The 19,644-nt window shown below is 34.0% G+C and overlaps 3 protein-coding genes and 1 non-coding gene across 5 annotated transcripts; 3 read left to right on the top strand and 1 right to left on the bottom strand.

Moving 5' to 3' along the window:
* The first annotated feature begins 6,554 nt into the window (after positions 1-6,554).
* Positions 6,555-10,602, top strand: LOC123214685 (bZIP transcription factor 29-like). The gene is made up of 5 exons (XM_044634625.1): positions 6,555-6,804; positions 6,903-8,351; positions 8,456-8,588; positions 8,671-8,755; positions 9,970-10,602. The coding sequence occupies exons 2-5, from the start codon at positions 7,042-7,044 to the stop codon at positions 10,254-10,256; spliced, it is 1,815 nt and encodes a 604-aa protein (XP_044490560.1). The 5' UTR covers positions 6,555-6,804; positions 6,903-7,041; the 3' UTR covers positions 10,257-10,602.
* An 857-nt stretch (positions 10,603-11,459) lies between these two features.
* TRNAL-CAA lies at positions 11,460-11,543 on the top strand. Its single transcript has one exon. It is a non-coding gene; the product is annotated as a tRNA-Leu (tRNA).
* Positions 11,544-11,644: 101 nt separating this feature from the next.
* Positions 11,645-16,239, top strand: LOC123214707 (tRNA-dihydrouridine(47) synthase [NAD(P)(+)]-like). Of its 2 annotated transcripts, XM_044634660.1 has the most exons (11): positions 11,645-12,009; positions 12,095-12,211; positions 12,316-12,558; positions 12,656-12,908; positions 13,004-13,260; positions 13,881-14,153; positions 14,349-14,630; positions 14,773-14,893; positions 15,370-15,539; positions 15,613-15,750; positions 16,053-16,239. In XM_044634660.1, the coding sequence occupies exons 1-10, from the start codon at positions 11,728-11,730 to the stop codon at positions 15,709-15,711; spliced, it is 2,097 nt and encodes a 698-aa protein (XP_044490595.1). In that variant the 5' UTR covers positions 11,645-11,727; the 3' UTR covers positions 15,712-15,750; positions 16,053-16,239. The 2 variants fall into 2 exon arrangements, with proteins under 2 accessions (XP_044490595.1, XP_044490594.1); XM_044634659.1 differs by lacking the exon at positions 16,053-16,239 and having other exon boundaries at positions 15,613-16,043.
* A 541-nt stretch (positions 16,240-16,780) lies between these two features.
* Positions 16,781-19,034, bottom strand: LOC123215070 (amidophosphoribosyltransferase, chloroplastic-like). The gene has a single exon (XM_044635127.1). The coding sequence runs from the start codon at positions 18,904-18,906 to the stop codon at positions 17,110-17,112; it is 1,797 nt and encodes a 598-aa protein (XP_044491062.1). The 5' UTR covers positions 18,907-19,034; the 3' UTR covers positions 16,781-17,109.
* Between the last annotated feature and the right edge of the window lie 610 nt (positions 19,035-19,644).

The raw sequence follows: 19,644 nt of genomic DNA, 5'->3' as shown, positions 1-19,644 counted from the left end.
TCATCATTATGTTTCATTGTTTGAGTTAATCCATATACACAATTCTATGAGATTTTTCAATGAGGTTTGGCAAAACAACAAGTTCTCTCATTGAATTTCTCAATTATAAATTTTTAGTCAAAACCTAATTTTGTTAACAAAAAAGAATTACAACAGTGTATTAAAAAGGTAAATGGTTAGAGTTTAATAATTTGAATACCTTAGGATTAGATGAAGATATTACAAATTGGCTTAAGGTTTTGAAGTGGGAGAAGCTTTGTACAATGTGTTTGATGGTTATATGCAATTAGTTTATGAATTTTATAGTTCACTGGATATTGCAAAGGACAATAGAAGAGGAATAGGGCAACATACTGTGAATTTTAGTTTACAGAATAAAAATTGGGAAGTTACATCTAAAACATGTAAAGCTTGGCTTGAGTGTGACAGTGATGCTTCGATGGAATTGCTAAGTGTAATACCTTCAAGTATGTTTCAAGGGTATTTGTGTCTTTTGACATTGCTTTAAGATATTTCCAGTCTTAAATATATATGTCCAGAATATATTACAGAAGAAAACTACGAAATATATATATAAAGCTAAAAAGCTAAAAGAAGACAACACTTTACAGAAGACAAAGTAATAAAAGAAAAGAAGAAGAAACACTTTGGAAGTCTTGATAACCAAAATATCTCATTCTTTTTCCTTTATCTATGTTTATATATATTGGATGCATATTATTTTTGGTGTTGATTTAAGGTGGTTTTGATGATAAAAAAAGTAAGACAAAGAAGAGGAAGTCAACTTGACAAAGATTAACTTGAAACAAGGTAAGTGAAATAATTCTTAGTATGTTTCATATTTTATACTTTTGATTCCTTGACTCTATATTATAAATGATGATTTTGAAGTTGAGAAATGTTGTTTTGCCATTTGAGATATCTATGTGTGTGATTTTATTCATGGTAGAGAGTTGGATAATCTTTGTAGTTTTACCACTGATTTCATCTTATATTTTAACTGTCTTATCTGATGAGTCATGAATGTTGTTATAGCTTGTTGGAAACCTCTTTGAATCCTCTTTTCAATGATGTATAGCTTGTATCATTTAGAGACCGTTTGGACTGTTAAATTGTATGAGTAAAAAAACTGTCTTACCAAATAAACAGTCAATATAGTTTTTTGCCACTAATTTCATCCCATATTTTGACTGTCTTATTTGATGAATCATGAGTGTTGTTATAGCTTTTTGGAAAGTTATTTGAATCCTCTTTTCAATGATATATAGCTTGCATGAATTAGATACCGTTTGAACTATTAAATTGTATGAATAAAAAGATTGCCCTATCAAATGAACAGTCCAATGATCAGTAATTTACAATTTTTGGAAAGAAAGAAAGAAAAGGAGGAGAAAAAGAAAAGGAAGAAAGGAAAGAAAGGAAAGAAAGGAGAAAAAAGAAAAAGAAAGAAAAGTAAGAAAGAGAATTTGGGGCTTAGGATTCAGAGGTCATCCCAAGAGTATGATCTGGTAGATTATGAATAGTTTTAGATAGAAGTAAAATTAGTAAGAGATAATGTATGTATGCATGTTATGAACTATAGGGGGCACTTTACGCTACACTACCTGTAATAGGACATGTTCGTAGTAGGATATAGTCCTACAATAGGGTCCGCTCATAGTAAAACATAATTCAGATTAAAAAATGATGTAGTGAGAGAAATGAAGAGAGCTTGAGCTTAAAAAAGTGTTAAATCTATATAGTCAGCTTCTAGAAAGTATCAAATGGGACAAAGTGTGACCCAAATAGTAAATGATGAACTAGAATATCCCTTTGATTCCTTGAGGAGGTTATAATATGGGATTGAGTCCCGATAATGATTTAGAATAGGAAAAAAGATAGTTTACTTAATTTTTTCCCTTTACTGAGTGTTTTTACCTCTTACTTCCTTTTCTTTCATGATTGTAGGTACAAATGATCTAGATAGCTGTAGGTAGGGTTAGGTTAATGAAGATAGATCCGGGCTGAAGCAAGTTATCTCTAGTTTATGTTACATACGTACAACCATATGTTATTGTTGACTTTTGGCCTTTTTTAGATGGTTGTACAGTTGTATATGATTACTCCATGTTTTCAGATGCTTTTCAAATAAGTTTTCGTATGTGATATTTACATCTTTTGTTTGCTTCTAGATTTTTATTTTTCTCAGATAATTTCTGAACGCTTTTAGAGATGAGTTTATTTTAAAGTTTTTTTTTTTAAATAGATGTTCTAGATATTAATTCATAATATTTCTCCTTCGGAGGGATGTTACACTAAGAGAATGTGATTCTCATCATGATTAGGTGACTTGCAAGGGTAATGGGATTTATGACCCCCCACATGTCAAAATCAACTTTGTTAGAATTCTCGCCTTGAGAGTTTTACATAAGATATCACTTATATTTTGAATGCGAGAAAGAACAACAATGGTTATTGTTGATGGTAACTACCATTGAGGGGCAAAATATTGATGTGACAAGATGATTAATTCAAAATATTTGGATAATTTGAAAGTTAGGAGATATAAATAAAGCTAAAACTGACATTAACATTGGTATGATTGTAATTTTTATAGCACAACATTTAGGAATAGAATTTAATGATGAAGATGAGGAGTGTGTGCAAAAGTTCAAGGAAGTGAATTGGCTTAATGTCAAAGCACTCTATAAAATAAAGTTGATAGAGAGACTTGGAAAAAATGGTTGGAAATTAGTTGGAACCGTAAGAAAGCAAGCTAATTCTTTTTCATTTTCTAGTTTCCAAATCAAGTGTTTGCAAAGGTAAATGCATTTGAATGGATTTGATGGTAGAAGAACAATCCCTAAGTGAAAACCAAATAATTTAGGAGTATCTTGAAGCACTCACCTTTATTGTCACAAATATGAGTGCAAAATTGGATATAATGAATGATGAAGTTTGAGAACTCAATTCTCGAGTCAACATCATGCAAATGGAAGATGTCCACCATCTCAACCTTTAGTATTTCCTGCATATTTCTTCTTCCTTATATCTTTTGAACTTAAGGGATATTTTCTTTGAAATCTTATGACATTATGTTATTATGCAACTTGACTCTTTTTGTATTTTGCCTTGACAAGTTGAAAATGTATGTTGTCTTATGATGAACAAGTGTATTTGTGACTTACAAAGTTATTTTGTCAAAAGTGTTTTAACGAAGTTTTTATAAGTTATGACGAAGTGATTTGATGAAATTTCAAAAAATGTTTTATTCATGTTTTGATAAAAGTGATATAAGGTTTTTCCTTTTTAGATTCATGATGGAAAGGAGAAGAAATGGTTAGAACCAGTTTTGGTATTTGGTAATAGCCCAACATATGCAAATTGCATTGGTACATGATAATGGTTATATGAAAAGTTTTTTCAAGCAAATGTTATATGACAATGAATTGGAATATGATAAAAGGTTAAAATGAGCAATTTGGTCATATTAAAATGAGTTTTTAACATGTGCTAAAGTGTTTTCAAAAGGGGGAGCTTTTAGCACTTTTGAATAGGAGATGATTAAATTACTAGTGTTACATGCATCTTTCACTTGTTTAAAGTTCAATATTTACTTGTTTTTGTCATCAATAAAAAAAGTCGAGATCGTTGAATCTCATAGTGCTTTGATGATAAACAAAAACAAGTAAAAAATACTAAGGTATAACGGAGGTCATGACTAAATTGGACCAAAGTTGAAAAATGCAAGTTTTTGTAGATGTATGACCATCCACATTTTATGAACAACCGATTATAGTTAAAATGGATCTTGTTCATACGAAGGTACAACCCATCAAGTCCAACTATTATTTGTTTTAGAATTTTTGGAATTATCAAACAACATAATGAATGACTATGCATAATAGATCACAATCATGTATAACCTATATGAGGACATTAAGGGGCAAGGGGTGTGTAACGCTATGAATGCTCATGCATGGGTAGAGTACAACCGTGCATGATATTTGTGTGAATTGAATTGTCTATCATTAGGATGTTGACTGAGGTTGACTTTGTTTGAAATGATGATCTTGTGGTCATGGACGACCATGCATTCATACCTAATTGTCGTTCTTCTACACATTTAAACTTAAAAAACGTTTTGTTTAGATATCAATTGCTACATTCGAGTGTCTAACAACTATTTCATGTTTTTTAACATTTGAGGCTTCTATAAACAAACATTTTTATGTTGAAGGAGATAGAGAAACAATATACATTAGCCTTATGCTCTTACTCTTTTTACATCGATCTCTTTTTAAGCTTTTATTTCATATATTTTAGAGAACTCTTGCTCTTCATTTATTGAAATCACTCTCAGGAAGACAATATACTCAAAACTTTTTGTATTTAATTGCTTGTAGATGAAAATCCTAAAAATCTATTATAATTGGGTGTAATCTTAGATAAATAGTGTAAATTATCTAGTGAAACTTTAGGTGTTTGGCTTGAAAAAGTTTTAAACTCTTATAATTCTTGAGTATCTTCTAACTCTATCATTGTTTTATTTGTGTTTATATTTACATTGCTTAAATACTTTATTTGCCTTTATGTGTAAGTTAAAATTTGCATATTAAATATTTATTAATCATATTCATCATCTTTAAGATTTATTTAAGCCATCATCAAAATATTTTAGAAATGTTTAATAATATAATTGAATAATAAGTTAAATCACATTAAAATGGACTTATTATTCTCTTGTATTGAATTTTATCATTGTTCGATATATTTTTCATGAGTTATCAGTATTGTATGATACTTAAAATGTATTATACAATATGATACGATACAGATAAAAAATTATATGTGCCTTAAGATGTATTGAAAAATGATACAATACGATGTGCGTATCGTACGATACAATATATATGATAAAATTAACAATACGGATAGACACATCTTTTTGAATTTAATTGGGCATGCAATTAGGGATGAGTACAAATCAAACCAAATTTGAACATTTTTTGGCTCAAGTTTAGCTTAAATATACCATGATTCGATTCGGTTTAACTCAAATTAATAGTTTAAATTCATAGCTCGGTTCGGTTTAGATTTATAGTTCGAATTTATGGTTCAGATTCATGACTTGAGTTTATAGCTCACTGATAAAATGATATTATTTTACAAAATAATAGATAAAATCGTTGATTTGAGCCGAACTTAAGTCAAACCAAACCAAACACCCCTAGCTCGAATTCAGCCAAAAATGAATAGAATCTTTTGATTTGACTTTAACTTGAATTTGAAGTAAACTAAACTGAGTTGAGTTGACTTACTTGACCAAGTCCTTATTTTATTTGTAACTCAAAAACTAGGTTACCCAAGTGAATATATTTTCTTTTGTAAAACAACAAAATTTTTTTATTGTAATGAAGTATTTAACATATAAGTACATATTTCTATTTATTTATGTTATTGCATTATGTATTTTACATGAGGAAATTTAATTATAATTCTTAATCTATATTCTTTTTTAGCTGAGCCAATAACAATTTGATAAAATAATTTTAGTTTTTCATTTATGTTTTGAAAACATTGATGATATTAAATTGAAGTAAAAAATAAAAAATAAAATATAAAAAAACTTTAATTAAATTTTTATAATTTTTTATTATTTTATTTTAAAAATGTATATCATATAATACATTATACAAAAAATTAGGTTTTTAATACACGAAATGATACATGATTTGATTACTGTGGAGTGCACTTTTAAGGAGCATTTGTTTTCATGTGTAAAAAAGATTACTCTAATAATTTATCTTTTATTAGTGACATTATTTTATTTGATTGTAAGATAATAAAATATTTTGATAATCTTCTATTACTAATGGTGATGTGATAGGTAATATAAGAGATACTCTAATTACCACTTCCACATAGATATTAAAAAAATATTAAGATAATTTTAATTTTAATTTCTTATTTATTAATTTTTTTAAAAAATAATTTTATTTTTAATTAATATAATAACTAATATAAAAAATATTTTAAAATAATTATATTTAGATATATTTAAGTAAAACCCTTATACTATTATTTTTTATTATTTCGTATCTAATATAATAATTATATATATTTATTAAATTTTATTAAATATAATAATTATTTATATTTAATAATTTTATAAATAATTTATTTTAAGATAATTATTTAATTTTGATAATAAAATATTATTCAAATCGAACTCACAGTTGGCATTAGCAATGTGTTCTACTTGATGTTCACGTAATGGCAGGCGCGTGAGCAAGTAATCTGTCTGCATAAATTAATTAGCATCTTTAAATAAAAAAAATCTAAATCAAATAAATTAATAAATATATAAAAGTGGCAAAATTCATTGCAAGATAAGCTGCGGAGACACGGGAGTGGCGAAAGAAAGTCAAATTTAGTCGGAATGAAATTGAAATGCATTCCAAATTCAAATTCAACTCTTGTCTCTGTCTTACACCACTTAACTCAAATTAAATGAAATGAAAACGAAATTTATTTCTTTTTTTTTATTTTTTACTATTAAAATCACGCGTCCCTCTCTCTCGTCACGAAATACTTGTGTCATACTCTTCGTCTTCGTCGCACACGCACTCTTTAGAAGGAGAAATAAGAAGAAATAAATTTACTAATCAATTGGACAATTCAAAGTAAAATTATAAGTTTTGCAAAATCATTTACAGTGAGAGAGAGAGAAAGCGCCTGCTGTATCTGATATTGTTTCAGTTTCTTCGCCATTTCCGTCACAACCGGTTTGTTATAGGTTGAAATGGCCGACTGGATTACAAGGTATTCTGGCTTTTTATATATTACTTATTTACCAAGCTTTTTTTGTTTGTCAGTTACTTATTTAGTGGATAATTGTGTTTTTGCTTACGCATTTGCAGATTCTAGTGGTCCGATTTGTGGTGTTGACTGGATTTTGCTTGAATTGAACCGGGTTAGTCCTGAATTTGAGTTGTATAAAATTCTCAAACTGGTAATTTGTAGTGTTGTATAGTTTAAGCTATTGGCATTATTGAAAAAATGGGTGACTGTGAAGAAGTTAACGGTGGTAACACTGATATGATGCAAAGAATTCAATCTTCATTTGATACTTCGTCCTCTTCTATTCCAAAACAACAAACTTTGTTGTCAGCAAATCAGATTGACATACCTCAATTGAACCCGAATCAAATGCGTGCTCGTCACTTTTCACATTTTGCTCCTAATTTTAGTGGTGATAGTAACAAAAGAGTTGGGATACCACCTTCGCACCCAAATCAAATCCCACCACTCTCTCCATATTCTCTGATCCCGGTGTCTAGGCCTGCGAATCAGCAAATGGGTTCTCAGAATTTTAGCCCGGGGCCTACTCATTCTCGATCTTTATCTCAACCATCATCCTTCTTTTCACTTGATTCTCTTCCCCCATTGAGCCCATCTCCGTTTAGAGACTCACCATCAACGTCAATTTCGGACCAAGTGTCCAATGATGTGTCAATGGAAGATAGGGATGCCAGTTCGCATTTGTTATTGCCACCTTCCCCTTTTACCCGAGGTAATGCTTCAAGAGTTGGTGAAAGTTTGCCCCCACGCAATAAGCATAGAAGGTCTAATAGCGATATCCCATTTGGCTTTTCATCTGTAATGCAATCTTCGCCTCCACTTATTTCACCAAGAGTTGCTGGAGGTCTGGAGAGGGCGATGTCTGGCAGGGAGAATTCAGGGGTTGCTAAGCCGGTGCAGTTGATTAAGAAGGAATCAAGCTGGGAGAGAGCTGGAGATAGCATTGCTGAAGGAATGGGCGAGAGGAAATCGGAAGGGGAAGTTGTGGATGATTTGTTTTCTGCCTATATGAATTTGGATAACATTGACGCCTTGAATTCTTCGAGGACAGATGACAAAAATGGTAATGAGAATCGTGAGGATTTGGACAGCAGAGCAAGTGGGACAAAGACAAATGGAGGTGATAGCAGTGACAATGAAGCAGAAAGTAGTGTCAATGAAAGTGGGAACAACTTGCAGCGAGGAGGAATGAATTCTTCAGCTGATAAGAGGGAAGGGATTAAAAGGAGTGCAGGGGGAGACATTGCTCCTACAACCAGACATTATAGAAGTGTTTCCATGGATAGCTTCATGGGAAAGTTGAACTTTGGTGATGAGTCGCCTAAACTGCTGCCCTCACCAGGAACTCGTCCAGGACAGCTGTCACCCAGCAATTCAAATGATGCCAATTCACCTGCCTTTAGCTTGGAGTTTGGGAATGGTGAGTTTAGTGGGGCAGAACTGAAGAAGATTATGGCTAACGAGAAACTTGCTGAGATTGCATTAACAGACCCAAAGCGTGCAAAGAGGTAATTTATCTTTGTTTCTACTGCTTTAACATAATCAGTTGTTACAATCATGATACTGCTTTGCATATATGTGTCATTTACTTTGAGTAACTGGTCCGTTGTAGGATTTTGGCAAATCGCCAGTCAGCTGCTCGCTCCAAAGAACGGAAGATGCGTTATATCTCTGAGTTGGAACACAAGGTGCAGACTCTGCAGACAGAAGCAACCACATTATCTGCCCAGTTGACACTTTTACAGGTAAGTACTTGTGGTGGTGATATTTTTCCTTTCTTTTTGTATGTTAAAATTCCTCTTTTTTGTCTTCTTTTTCTTTCTACAGAGAGATTCTGTTGGGCTCACAAATCAAAATAACGAATTGAAGTTTCGTCTTCAAGCAATGGAGCAACAAGCACAACTTAGAGATGGTATCATTTCAATCTTTTGTGAAGTTTTTCAGTTGCATTGAGAGAATCCATTACTTTGACTGGTGTGTTGAGTAGTATTGCATAGTTTTGTGTGTTTTGCAGTTTGCCTGTTAATTGAACATGCTTTCTTTGAGCATCCTTTTTCAAGAACATCTTTTTCACAACATATGCATTTGAAATTCATGGTAGCAAAACAGTAAATGACTGACATATGTGATCATAAATACATTGGTGTTTCAGTGCACGTTTTAGTGGTTGTTTCAGGATAAAAATAGGAAATATTTTCTCAAAATGCAACTCATCCTGTTTTCCCTGTATGTTCTACTTTTTTTTTGGGTAAGCCTGTATGTTCTACTTTTACTATAGATGTCAAGTAGCTTTGTTATATCTTTTATGAATTTTCTAGCAATTTCACAGAATTGCTGTTGTCAGAACGGGAATCATTCTGTAGATTACCCAAATGATTAACATGGAAAGTTGCTTTTAGCCCTAAATCATTGATCTTGATTTCTGTTAGACTTGTTTTGCTTTTTCATTTGATGTAAATGTTCAAGTTCCTGTCTTCTTTTTTTTTTTTTTTTTAAGTTAACTGTTTGGGTAATTCCTGGCAGGAGAGAAAAGCTCAGACGATGGATAAGTACATGTCAAAATTAACTGTGAACAAAAGGCATAAATTGTTAGTTACTGGCGATATGTGCTTTCTTTTAGTATGTTTATTTAATGTTTGTGTAGTGAATAGGATAATTTGACAGTAATAAGTCTGTGAAGTGGAAAAATATGTAAGTGAACTCACGATAAACTAAAATTCATCTCAGTGGGAGTCAGGCAAGAATTCACTGGCTATTAAGTTAGTGATAAGGATGATTTATGTAACTAATATAAAGAACAATTGACTATTTCAAATGTGAATTTCTGATTTGCCATTTGAAAATCTGTTCTCTTCTCTCTTCACCTTCTTATTAGCTAGCTAATGAAACTAGTTTTTCTACTGAACGAGGTTTCAGTTGCTCTTTTTTCCTTAGTGATCCTAGGTTAGTAGAATATGTTCAGCACTAGATTGAGGTTTATGTGGAGTTTGATACTCTGTTGGGCATAACGGTCGTGGAGCTGCTTTCTCTGCATAAATTTTTTTATGCATTTCTTAAAATACAAATAAAATTTAAGGCTTCCCTAAAATACTTTAGGATGTACTCAAAATTGTTAGCTTATGACAGCTCTGAATGAAGCCTTAACTGCGGAGGTTCGACGACTGAAACTTGCTACACAAGATCTTCCTGGGGATTCTGATCCTTCCAAAGGCATTGTCTCACAGCAGCTTCCAATGAACTCCCAGATGTTCCAGCCACACCCACAGCAGTCTTCTCAACAGAACATGCATCAGTTGCAACAGCAGCATCGGCAATCTCATCCCTCAATCAACTATCATCAGTTGCAATCACAGCAGCCACAAGCACAACAGCAGAATGGGAGCACAGCCACAAAACCTGAAACAAATCAATAGGCTGTATGAAGGTCGGGAAGGGCACCAATCCCTTGTGAGTCTTTGGCGCATGAATATTTAGTAGTAGTTTCTTCAGTGCATTTATTCATTAGTTTTGCATCTCTTTCACCAAAAAGTCTCTGGGCGTGGTGATTACAGGTTCAACCGCCGCATCTGATATCCATCTTGGATTATGGTATTAAGTCATATAAAGACAATAATATATGTATTATTCATATTTATAGTGTTTATTTATTTATGGTAGAAATGTAAACATTATTTCGAACATATTTTGTTCTGTTAAGACTAGTTGAACTTCAATCTTCCGTCTTTGTTTATTTAAGTGAAGAATGGTAATTTTCTTGAATTGTTTTCAGTTTTTTTTTTTTTTAAACTTTTTTCGGTTTACTGAGGATGAAGCGCAGTTTCTGTTATTTCCAATAGTAACAATGTGCAAACCCAATGCCAGGTGGTTCAAATCTAATTTATATATACCATCTGATTTTAGTTTGATTTTGGATTTTTATCATTTTATTGGAGACTATATAATCTGACTTGCTCATTTGTTCCTTCGGCCTGCTTGCATTAGCCTTGGCCCCTTAAGTTAAGCTTATAGGCCTAGAACATGACAACATAAGCTCAAGATATCACAAGGTAGAAGAAAGTACCATTTTTCAATTTTTGCTGTAAAGGAAATGGAGATGAAAAAGAAAGAAAAAAATAACAAATATGTTATGTATGTTATAAACAGCCCAGTCGATATTGTCCGTTTTGGGCTTTAGGCCCACACGGTTTTGTTTCTCCACTTGGGAAAAGACCTCAATTGGGTTAAGGGCTTCTGGCCCCTGTTTATATACAAGCTCAGTAGACTGCACGGGAGCGATGTGGGACTTCAGGTCACAACACACCTCCCCATCGCGAATCGTGCTGATAACGTGTTATAAACAGTCCAGTCGATATTGTCCGCTTTGGGCTTCAGGCCCGCACGGTTTTGTTTCTCCACTTGGGAAAAGGCCTCAACTGGGTTAAGGGCTTCTGACCCCTGTTTATATACAAGCTCAGTAGGCTGCACAGGAGCAATGTGGAACTTCAGGTCACAACAATGTATATATTTTCAATGGTTTTTGAGACTTAGGCAATTTAAAATTAATAATTTTTTGACAAAGTACTTGAGATTTTACTGAGATACTAATTATATTTTTTTGTTTGCAAACAAACCAACTTGTCAGGATGGCCGAGTGGTCTAAGGCGCCAGACTCAAGTTCTGGTCCTCGAAAGGGGGCGTGGGTTCAAATCCCACTTCTGACATTTCAATTTTGCAAGTCTTTTAATTTTTCATAGCAAAGTCTTCAAAACGACATGCTTCGACGTCGTTTCATTTTTCTCAAAATAAAAATCTTTCTAAGTCCTGAGATACGGCAAGAAACCCTCGTTCTGTTCTACTCAGTCTCAGTGATTCACTCTCACGGCCATCTGAGTTGTTTTCTTCTCCATGGCCGAGTCGGCAACCGAACTCGGTGAGCCCCTGACGGAGCCACATCCGCCACAACCGAACTCAAATGGAGCTCCAGAACAACAAAATCTAACACCTGACCAACTCGTGGCTAAAGCCATTGCTCCGGTTAAAAAGCAGTTCCTTCGTCCTCCACCCACCAGAACCATTCAAAGCAATACCCTTTCATCAGTAAATGATGGAAATAAACCTTCTCAGTCTTCCACAACTGTTATCAAGGAAAAGAAATCTAAACGTCAGCTCAAACGCGAACGCCTTCAGGTAAATATACCATCTCAAACTATTCTTAAAAATTAAAAAAATGACTTGTCATTTTTACTGAATACTCTGTTTGTTTTTGGAAAAGGAAAAAAAATCTCCGTCAAATCTCTGTCCTGAGATAGCTAAAACTGGAGATGTTAGCTCTTGTGCTTATAAAGATAAGTGCCGATTTAGTCATGACTTAGAAGCATTTAACGCTCAGGTATTTGTTTATTTAAATACCGAATTAATGGATTGCTTTTTTTTTTTTTTTAATTGTTTATGTCATTTGAGTTGAGCTAATTGACTAGGTGTTCTTATATGTAGAAACCGGCTGATTTGGAAGGTGAATGCCCCTTTTTGAGTTATGAAGGCCAGTGCCCTTATGGTTTGGCCTGCAGATTTTCGGTTACTCATCGAGGTGGTGTTAGTGATGGTGATGGTAATTCGAATGCCCATAATAAAACCTCTGAGGTTAATGGATTGAACAAAGACGTGCAGAAGCTTTTGTGGAGGAATAAAATGAAGTTCCCCAAAGCTGATGTTAGACTAAAATCTCTGGGGCTTTCGGTATGAAATTTTATATTTATGTTGTGTTGGTTCTTGATGAGTGTGTTTGTTTCATTGTGTGTGTAGTCTCATTGCTGGTACTTTTATGATCATACAGGTTCATGGGAAGAATAAGATGAAAGTGGTGGAGGATAAGGAGGAAGGAAATGGAATAGATTTGAAAAATTCTCCTGCCATTACCAAAAATGGTTGCACAAAAGTTGGTGGTGACTCAGTTGATGAATCTGAGTGTCCAAATGAATTTGGAGAGGATAATGTTGACGAGATTTGTGAAACTGCTGAACTTCGGCCCTTAAAGAAAGCAAAATCTGAAAGTGCTGAAAATTGTGCTTCTGGGAAAGCAGACAATTGTTGGTTTTCCTCAAAATTATATGGAGTAATTGCTGTTTGTATGTAATGTTTCCGTGCATAAAGGATCTAACCTAAATCAAATTTGTTACAACAGGTGTGGGTGTGTTGGAGGGAGATTCTGAGAAATTTCCTGTGCAAGTTGAACCTGCAGCTACAGTTGATGATGTACTTGTAGCAACTGATGGAAGCTTAAGAGTACACCCTCGTGAAAAGAAGCTTATTGATTTTAGAGGGAAGCTTTATCTTGCACCTCTGACCACTGTAGGGAATCTTCCTTACCGGAGGGTTTGCAAAGTACTGGGAGCAGATATAACCTGCGGTGAAATGGCAATGTGTACAAATCTGTTACAGGTGTGTGTACTACATTTTCTAATTTGCTTAGCGTATGAGAGTTATCTTTGCACTTGATTGTTATCCATTCTGTACCCTTGATGATTGAATAAAGTTGCTTAAATTAAACAATACCACTCAACTCATGATTTGAGTTATTACTTGCACATTGATTTTCGCTCTCCATGTCATTTATAAAATGACATAAGTTTTCTTTCAGATTCTAAGAACTCTTAGGTAATGACTTTCATCCCTTTATATGAAGCTACTCCTGAAAAAGAAATTCTGCTGCTGTTTTCTTAAGCTTGCAGTGAACAGCAGCACAGTAAAATTCAATGCTTTTTTAAAATAATTACATATTGGAATCTACTTGTTCTGTATGCATGCCATGTCATGTGTGCAATTTGTTTATCTGTATGTGTTATTTCGATATATGGAATCAGGAATGTTTGCCACTTCCATTTGCAATGGAGCTGGCCTTGTATAATTTTTTTTAATTGTTTTTCTCTTTTCTTTTCCTTCTGAAGGAGATTTCTTGGTTTTTGTGGTTGTATCTTTTTCTATTAGGTTGATGTTCTTTGTATTCTTTATATATGAAGTTTCATTTAATATCCTTTTACTGCCTTTTTGTTATGGGATAGGGTCAAGCTTCAGAATGGGCTCTCCTGAGACGACATTCATCTGAGGATTTGTTTGGTGTACAGATATGCGGGGCATACCCAGACACTGTTGCACGTACTGTTGAACTTATTGAACAAGAATGTATGGTGGACTTTATTGATATTAATATGGGGTGCCCAATTGATGTTGTTGTTAACAAAGGGGCCGGGTCATCTCTTCTCAACAAACCAATGCGGATGAAAAGCATAATTGAAGCAGCTTCTGGCACTGTGGGAAAACCAATAACTGTTAAGGTACTTGATGAAAATTGTACTTATTTATGGCAAATGAAGTTGAGTGCATAACTTGGCTGCCTCTCGAAATCAACCTGAAATCTTTTATATTTTGTTTCTTTTGTGGTTCTGAATTACACATGGCTACATAGTCTACAAACATCCTGTTCTCAACTTGTTCAAGGTGCATGATGTTGCATTCCTGTTTTTCTCTAGGTGCGGACAGGTTTCTTTGAAGGGAAAAGCCGTATTGATTCATTAATTGCTGATATTGGCAAATGGGGAGCTAGTGCAGTGACTGTACACGGTCGATCACGTCAGCAGCGCTATAGCAAGCTTGCTGATTGGGACTACATATATCATTGTGCTAGAAAGGCACCTAATGATCTGCAAGTTCTTGGAAATGGTGATATTTTCTCATATTTAGACTGGAACCAGCACAAGGGTGACTGCCCTGAACTGACTTCATGCATGATTGCGCGAGGGGCCCTAATTAAGGTATGCTTGAGTTTCACTTGATCTTGGCTTTTAGAACATAATAAAAATATTGTGTGCATTTATCAGAGTGATGAAACCACTCACTCATTTTGTTGAAGCCATAATTTTATAGTCTGCGGATAATATCATTTGTGGATTGCAGCCTTGGATATTTACTGAAATAAAGGAACAGAGGCACTGGGACATCAGTTCCGGGGAACGATTAAATATCTTGAAGGATTATGTACGTTTTGGTCTTCAACATTGGGGATCTGACAAGAAAGGTAAGTAGTACTTTGATTTAATGAACTCATGGAAGCATCTAAAGCAATCTGGGACTGGTAACTACTTGTATAGTTTCTGTTCACATCCTAGGATTTGAAAAAATCACACTGCCTAATTGTTATTAACAATTGTTTAAAGGAATTTTTAATCTAAATCTTTTATTCCCTATGAACACATGGATTTTTTTCCTGCTTTTTACAAATTACTTTTAATTTCCAAAATATTGAAGTTTCAGATGAAGTTCAAAAAGTTTCGGTCAAGGGGTTAATCATATTTATGTGGCTTGGAACTTACAGAAACTTCTGGTTATTCATTCTGAAGTTCTCTTCCTTCTCTGTTGTCCAGAGCTATTACCAGTGCCATTATCAATATTATTACTACTTAATTGCTACTTCTTCTAAAAAGCTTCTGAGGTATGCTTCTGTAACACTTGATATTTCCAAGGGGACTTAATAATCTGTGTGTTCCTTTGCAGGAGTGGAAACTACTAGGCATTTCTTGTTAGAATGGCTTAGCTATACATTTAGATATATACCTGTTGGCCTTTTAGATGTCATTCCACAAAGGTTAAACTGGCGTCCGCCCTGCTACTTTGGCCGAGATGATCTTGAGACACTAATGTCATCTGATTCTGCTGCTGACTGGGTAATGTCATTGCCTTCTGATATGACTAATCCACCATATGGTGCATAATTTTTTAATATCTACTTCTTCACAGATTCGAATATCTGAGATGTTGCTGGGTAAGGTTCCTGATGGCTTCACATTTGCCCCAAAACACAAATCCAATGCATATGATCGTGCAGAAAATGGCTGAGTTTTTGTGCTGTTAATCAACTTGAAAATGGTTTCAACCTTTCTAAGTGATGGCATGCCACCTTCTATAATCGCTGAGCAATTTTGGGTGTTTTTTATTATCAAGAAGAAAAGCAAGGGAGCGTCAAACATTTGTTTTCAACATTAATTATAATCTTGAAGGGAAGCAGGGTTGTATTTCACATGAATCATAATTTTCTATAAATACCTTACTAAATGTAATTGCAGTTTTAGGTGGTGGGCAGTGGTTGCTTAATAGTGCCTGACACAAAATTGAACATCTTTTGTCTTTCCCTAAACTTGAAGAGGCTGATGTTTTATGCCATTGATTTATCACAGGATTTTCAGCAAGTATTGTGGACCCTTCACGGGTCATCGAATTTCATGAATTGTTAAAAATATTTCTTTACAGGTTACCTTGCAAGCGGATTATATTCATCAGTTAAAGGGTGTTGCATTTGTTCTCAAATTTAAACTCAAATCTTTGTTGCATTGATTGAATAATTGAAACTATCCCTTTCACAATTCATCAAGGCATCGTTACTTGTAACCCCATCTTATATCAGGATTAAAATAACTTATATTTTTACCTTACATGTCATTTCTTTTCTATTATATATATATATATATATATATATATATATATATATATTAAAATATCTAAAATATCTTTAGCTTTTGTATTTACTCAACAAAACATAAAATTACACAGTTAAAATATAAAATTTATTCACTTATTCAATTAAAAGTAAAATATGAGGTGAAATTTTTCTACGACTTTGATGATAAAAAGATTGGCTAAGTGATTGATTGACTGATCACTCAAATACCAAACTAAGTAATTTATTTTTAAAAAATTGATTATCAAACATCTCATCAACGAATTTATTTTTAAAAATTGATCGGTCAGATGTTTAGACAACCAACCGACCACAAATCCTATAATATTTTTCTTTCAACAACAACGTCATCTTAAAAAATAACTATGTTTGTATAGGGAGAAAAAATGCGGTTATATATATATATAAAACAAAAAAAAAAAGGACTATTTTAATCAATATCCCCTCATATCAAGCAATTCTAAGCATTTATTCAACTATATACATTGCTTTTCAACGATCAAGTAGAAGATCAATGACATTTCAGGGCACTGTAAATTTAGCAAGATAGGAAAGAAAACACATTTAGTTGATATCCATCGATCTATTATGAAAAAAAGTAAAAACCCCATTATCAGATCAAATTTTCTTGCAAAATTGAAACGAGCCAACAAAACTGGGTAAGCTCCAGAGTTTGGAAATCAGTTTATCCAAGAAAAGAGATTGATATAATGATAATAAGACTATATTCGGATGCACACCACATATCCGTAAGCTTCTTGTGTTGAAGGCAAAAGGCATCAATGCTGTAAATTGGAGGTATTGTAAGCAATGAACTCACCATGCCGAGATGAATCACCTTGGTTCTCATTCAGATTTCGTGGTCCTTGCACCCAACCACCATCAATGGATTCAATGCTTCCAGTCAACCCATCATCCATAAAATCACCAACTCTTTTTACCTTAACCTCTCTTGGCTTGACTGGGTAATTCCCAGAGAAGCAAGCATAACAAAAGTCTGGAGAATCTTTTGCCAACAACTTCTTCAAGCTGTCAAATGGCAAAAATGCCAGGGAATCACACCCAATAAAGTCCCTAATCTCCTCAATACTCATCCTATTGGAAATCAGCTCCTCAGAACTAGGTGTGTCCACTCCATAGTAACACGATGCAATGATAGGTGGGCTGGCAATCCTCATATGAACCTCCTTAGCCCCCGCCTCCTTAAGCAACCTAACAATTTTAGATGAAGTAGTTCCTCTGACAATTGAGTCATCCACAACCACAACTCTCTTCCCCTCCAATACTCCTCGGACAGGTGAGAGCTTAAGCTTGACACCAAAATCCCTAATCTTCTGTGAAGGTTCAATGAAAGTCCTGCCCACATAATGAGACCTTATCAAACCTTGTTGAAATGGTACCCCAGCTTTTGCTGCATAACCAAGTGCAGCCACCACCCCAGAATCTGGGACTGCAATCACAACATCACAGTCAGCAGGAGCCTCAGTAGCAAGTATTTCTCCAAAAGCGTGCCGAGACTCGTAAACAGACTTCCCAAAAACAACTGAATTAGGCAGTGCAAAATAAATATGCTCAAAGATGCATTGTTTAGGTTCAGGGTGAGGCATCAAACAAAGTGACTGTACCCCATCTTTGTCCACTACCAAAACTTCACCAGGATAAACCTCTCTCTCATATGTAGCCTCAATTAAGTCCAGTGCACAAGTCTCTGATGCAAATACCACTGCGCCATTACTCCTCCTACCCATCACCAATGGTCTAAAACCAAAGGGATCACGGACAGCCACAAGCTTATCCTCAGTCACAAACACCATAGAATAAGCACCCTCAAGCTTCTCACAAGCATCAACAATCCTCAAAAAGAAAGGCCTTGCTTTTGATATCGCAATCAAATGAAGAACAACCTCAGTATCAGAACTAGTATTGAAAATTGAACCATTATCTTCAAGCATAGCTCTTAAAGTTTTGTAATTGACTAAATTTCCGTTATGTGCTACCCCAACAGAGCCAAACCTATACCCAGCAACAAAAGGTTGCACATTTTTAAGCATAGAACTACCAGCAGTTGAATATCTAACATGACCAATAGCCATATCACCAGGTAATTGATCAAGTTTAGACTCATTAAACACATCAGAGACTAAACCAACACCAGTTATAGTTTGAAGAACCTTATCATTCACAGCAACAATACCAGCGCCTTCTTGACCACGATGTTGCAGCGCGTGCAACGCTAAATAGCACAAACGAGAGGCTTCAGGGTCGCCATAGATGCCCACAACACCGCACTCTTCACGAGGCTTATCGTCATCATCATCATCAACGCTAACAAAACCGTTATCTGGGTGCTTTTCGTCACCGATAAAGAATCCAGATATGGGGTTTTTAGAGAAAACAACGAAGTCAGTTTTGTGGGGTTGTTGTTTGAGAGGGAAAAGAGCATGCTTTTGCAGGGGTTTGGAGAAGAGAGAAACAGGTGCTTTCTGGGTTTGTCTAGGGTTAGAACAGAGAGATGAAGGGAAGTTGTAGATGGCGGTAGCGGCGCCAGTGGTGGCCGTGGTGGTGGAGGCAGCCATTAAAGCAAATAAAAGGTTTTTTTGGTGGAAAAAAGACAGAGAAGGGAAGTTAAAGTACAAGGAAGTTCTAGGTTTTCAGGGCTGTAACGTAAGGGGGATCTAAGTTGTGCCAAGATTGTGTTACATTTTGGTCGCTTTATTCTGTCAATACTACTTTCTTATTGCACTGTTTTTTTATAGTAAATTATTAATAATGATAATTAATGTTATTTAATTTAATGTGTATAAATGAGATTTTATTATTATTATTATTATATTTTTTTAATATTGGTGTTCCAGCTTGGTCAAATGAGCATAAATGCTTCTTTCTATGAAAATATCCAAGAATATTATCATATTTTATAATAAATAGAGGAATAAAGATGTGTTGAATTGAAGGCATTAGGTATAATGGCTAAAATTCATAAATGAATTTGTTAAGATGTTACTGTTTCTCCTTGTTTAACATTTAAAACTATTTTATATATTAATTTATTACGATGTTTCCAAATTATGATATGGTAATGAAATCAAGATTATATATAGAAAATTATTATATTTAATTTTTCCAAATATGAGCATAAATTGATACATGAATCTCTAGATTATTTTTATCCTATGATTATGGTGTTTGGAAAATTTTTCTATATTTGCATCCAAACTAAAGCTTTAATATATAATTTATGGACTTGATTCTTATGTATCCATTCTTGTTTTTTTTTTTTATAAGTTTCCATCATTATCATTAGAATAAAACTA

Source organism: Mangifera indica, chromosome 4, assembly GCF_011075055.1.
Source record: "Mangifera indica cultivar Alphonso chromosome 4, CATAS_Mindica_2.1, whole genome shotgun sequence".
Taxonomy (NCBI): domain Eukaryota; kingdom Viridiplantae; phylum Streptophyta; class Magnoliopsida; order Sapindales; family Anacardiaceae; genus Mangifera; species Mangifera indica.
This window is presented reverse-complemented; position numbering and strand designations above follow the sequence as displayed.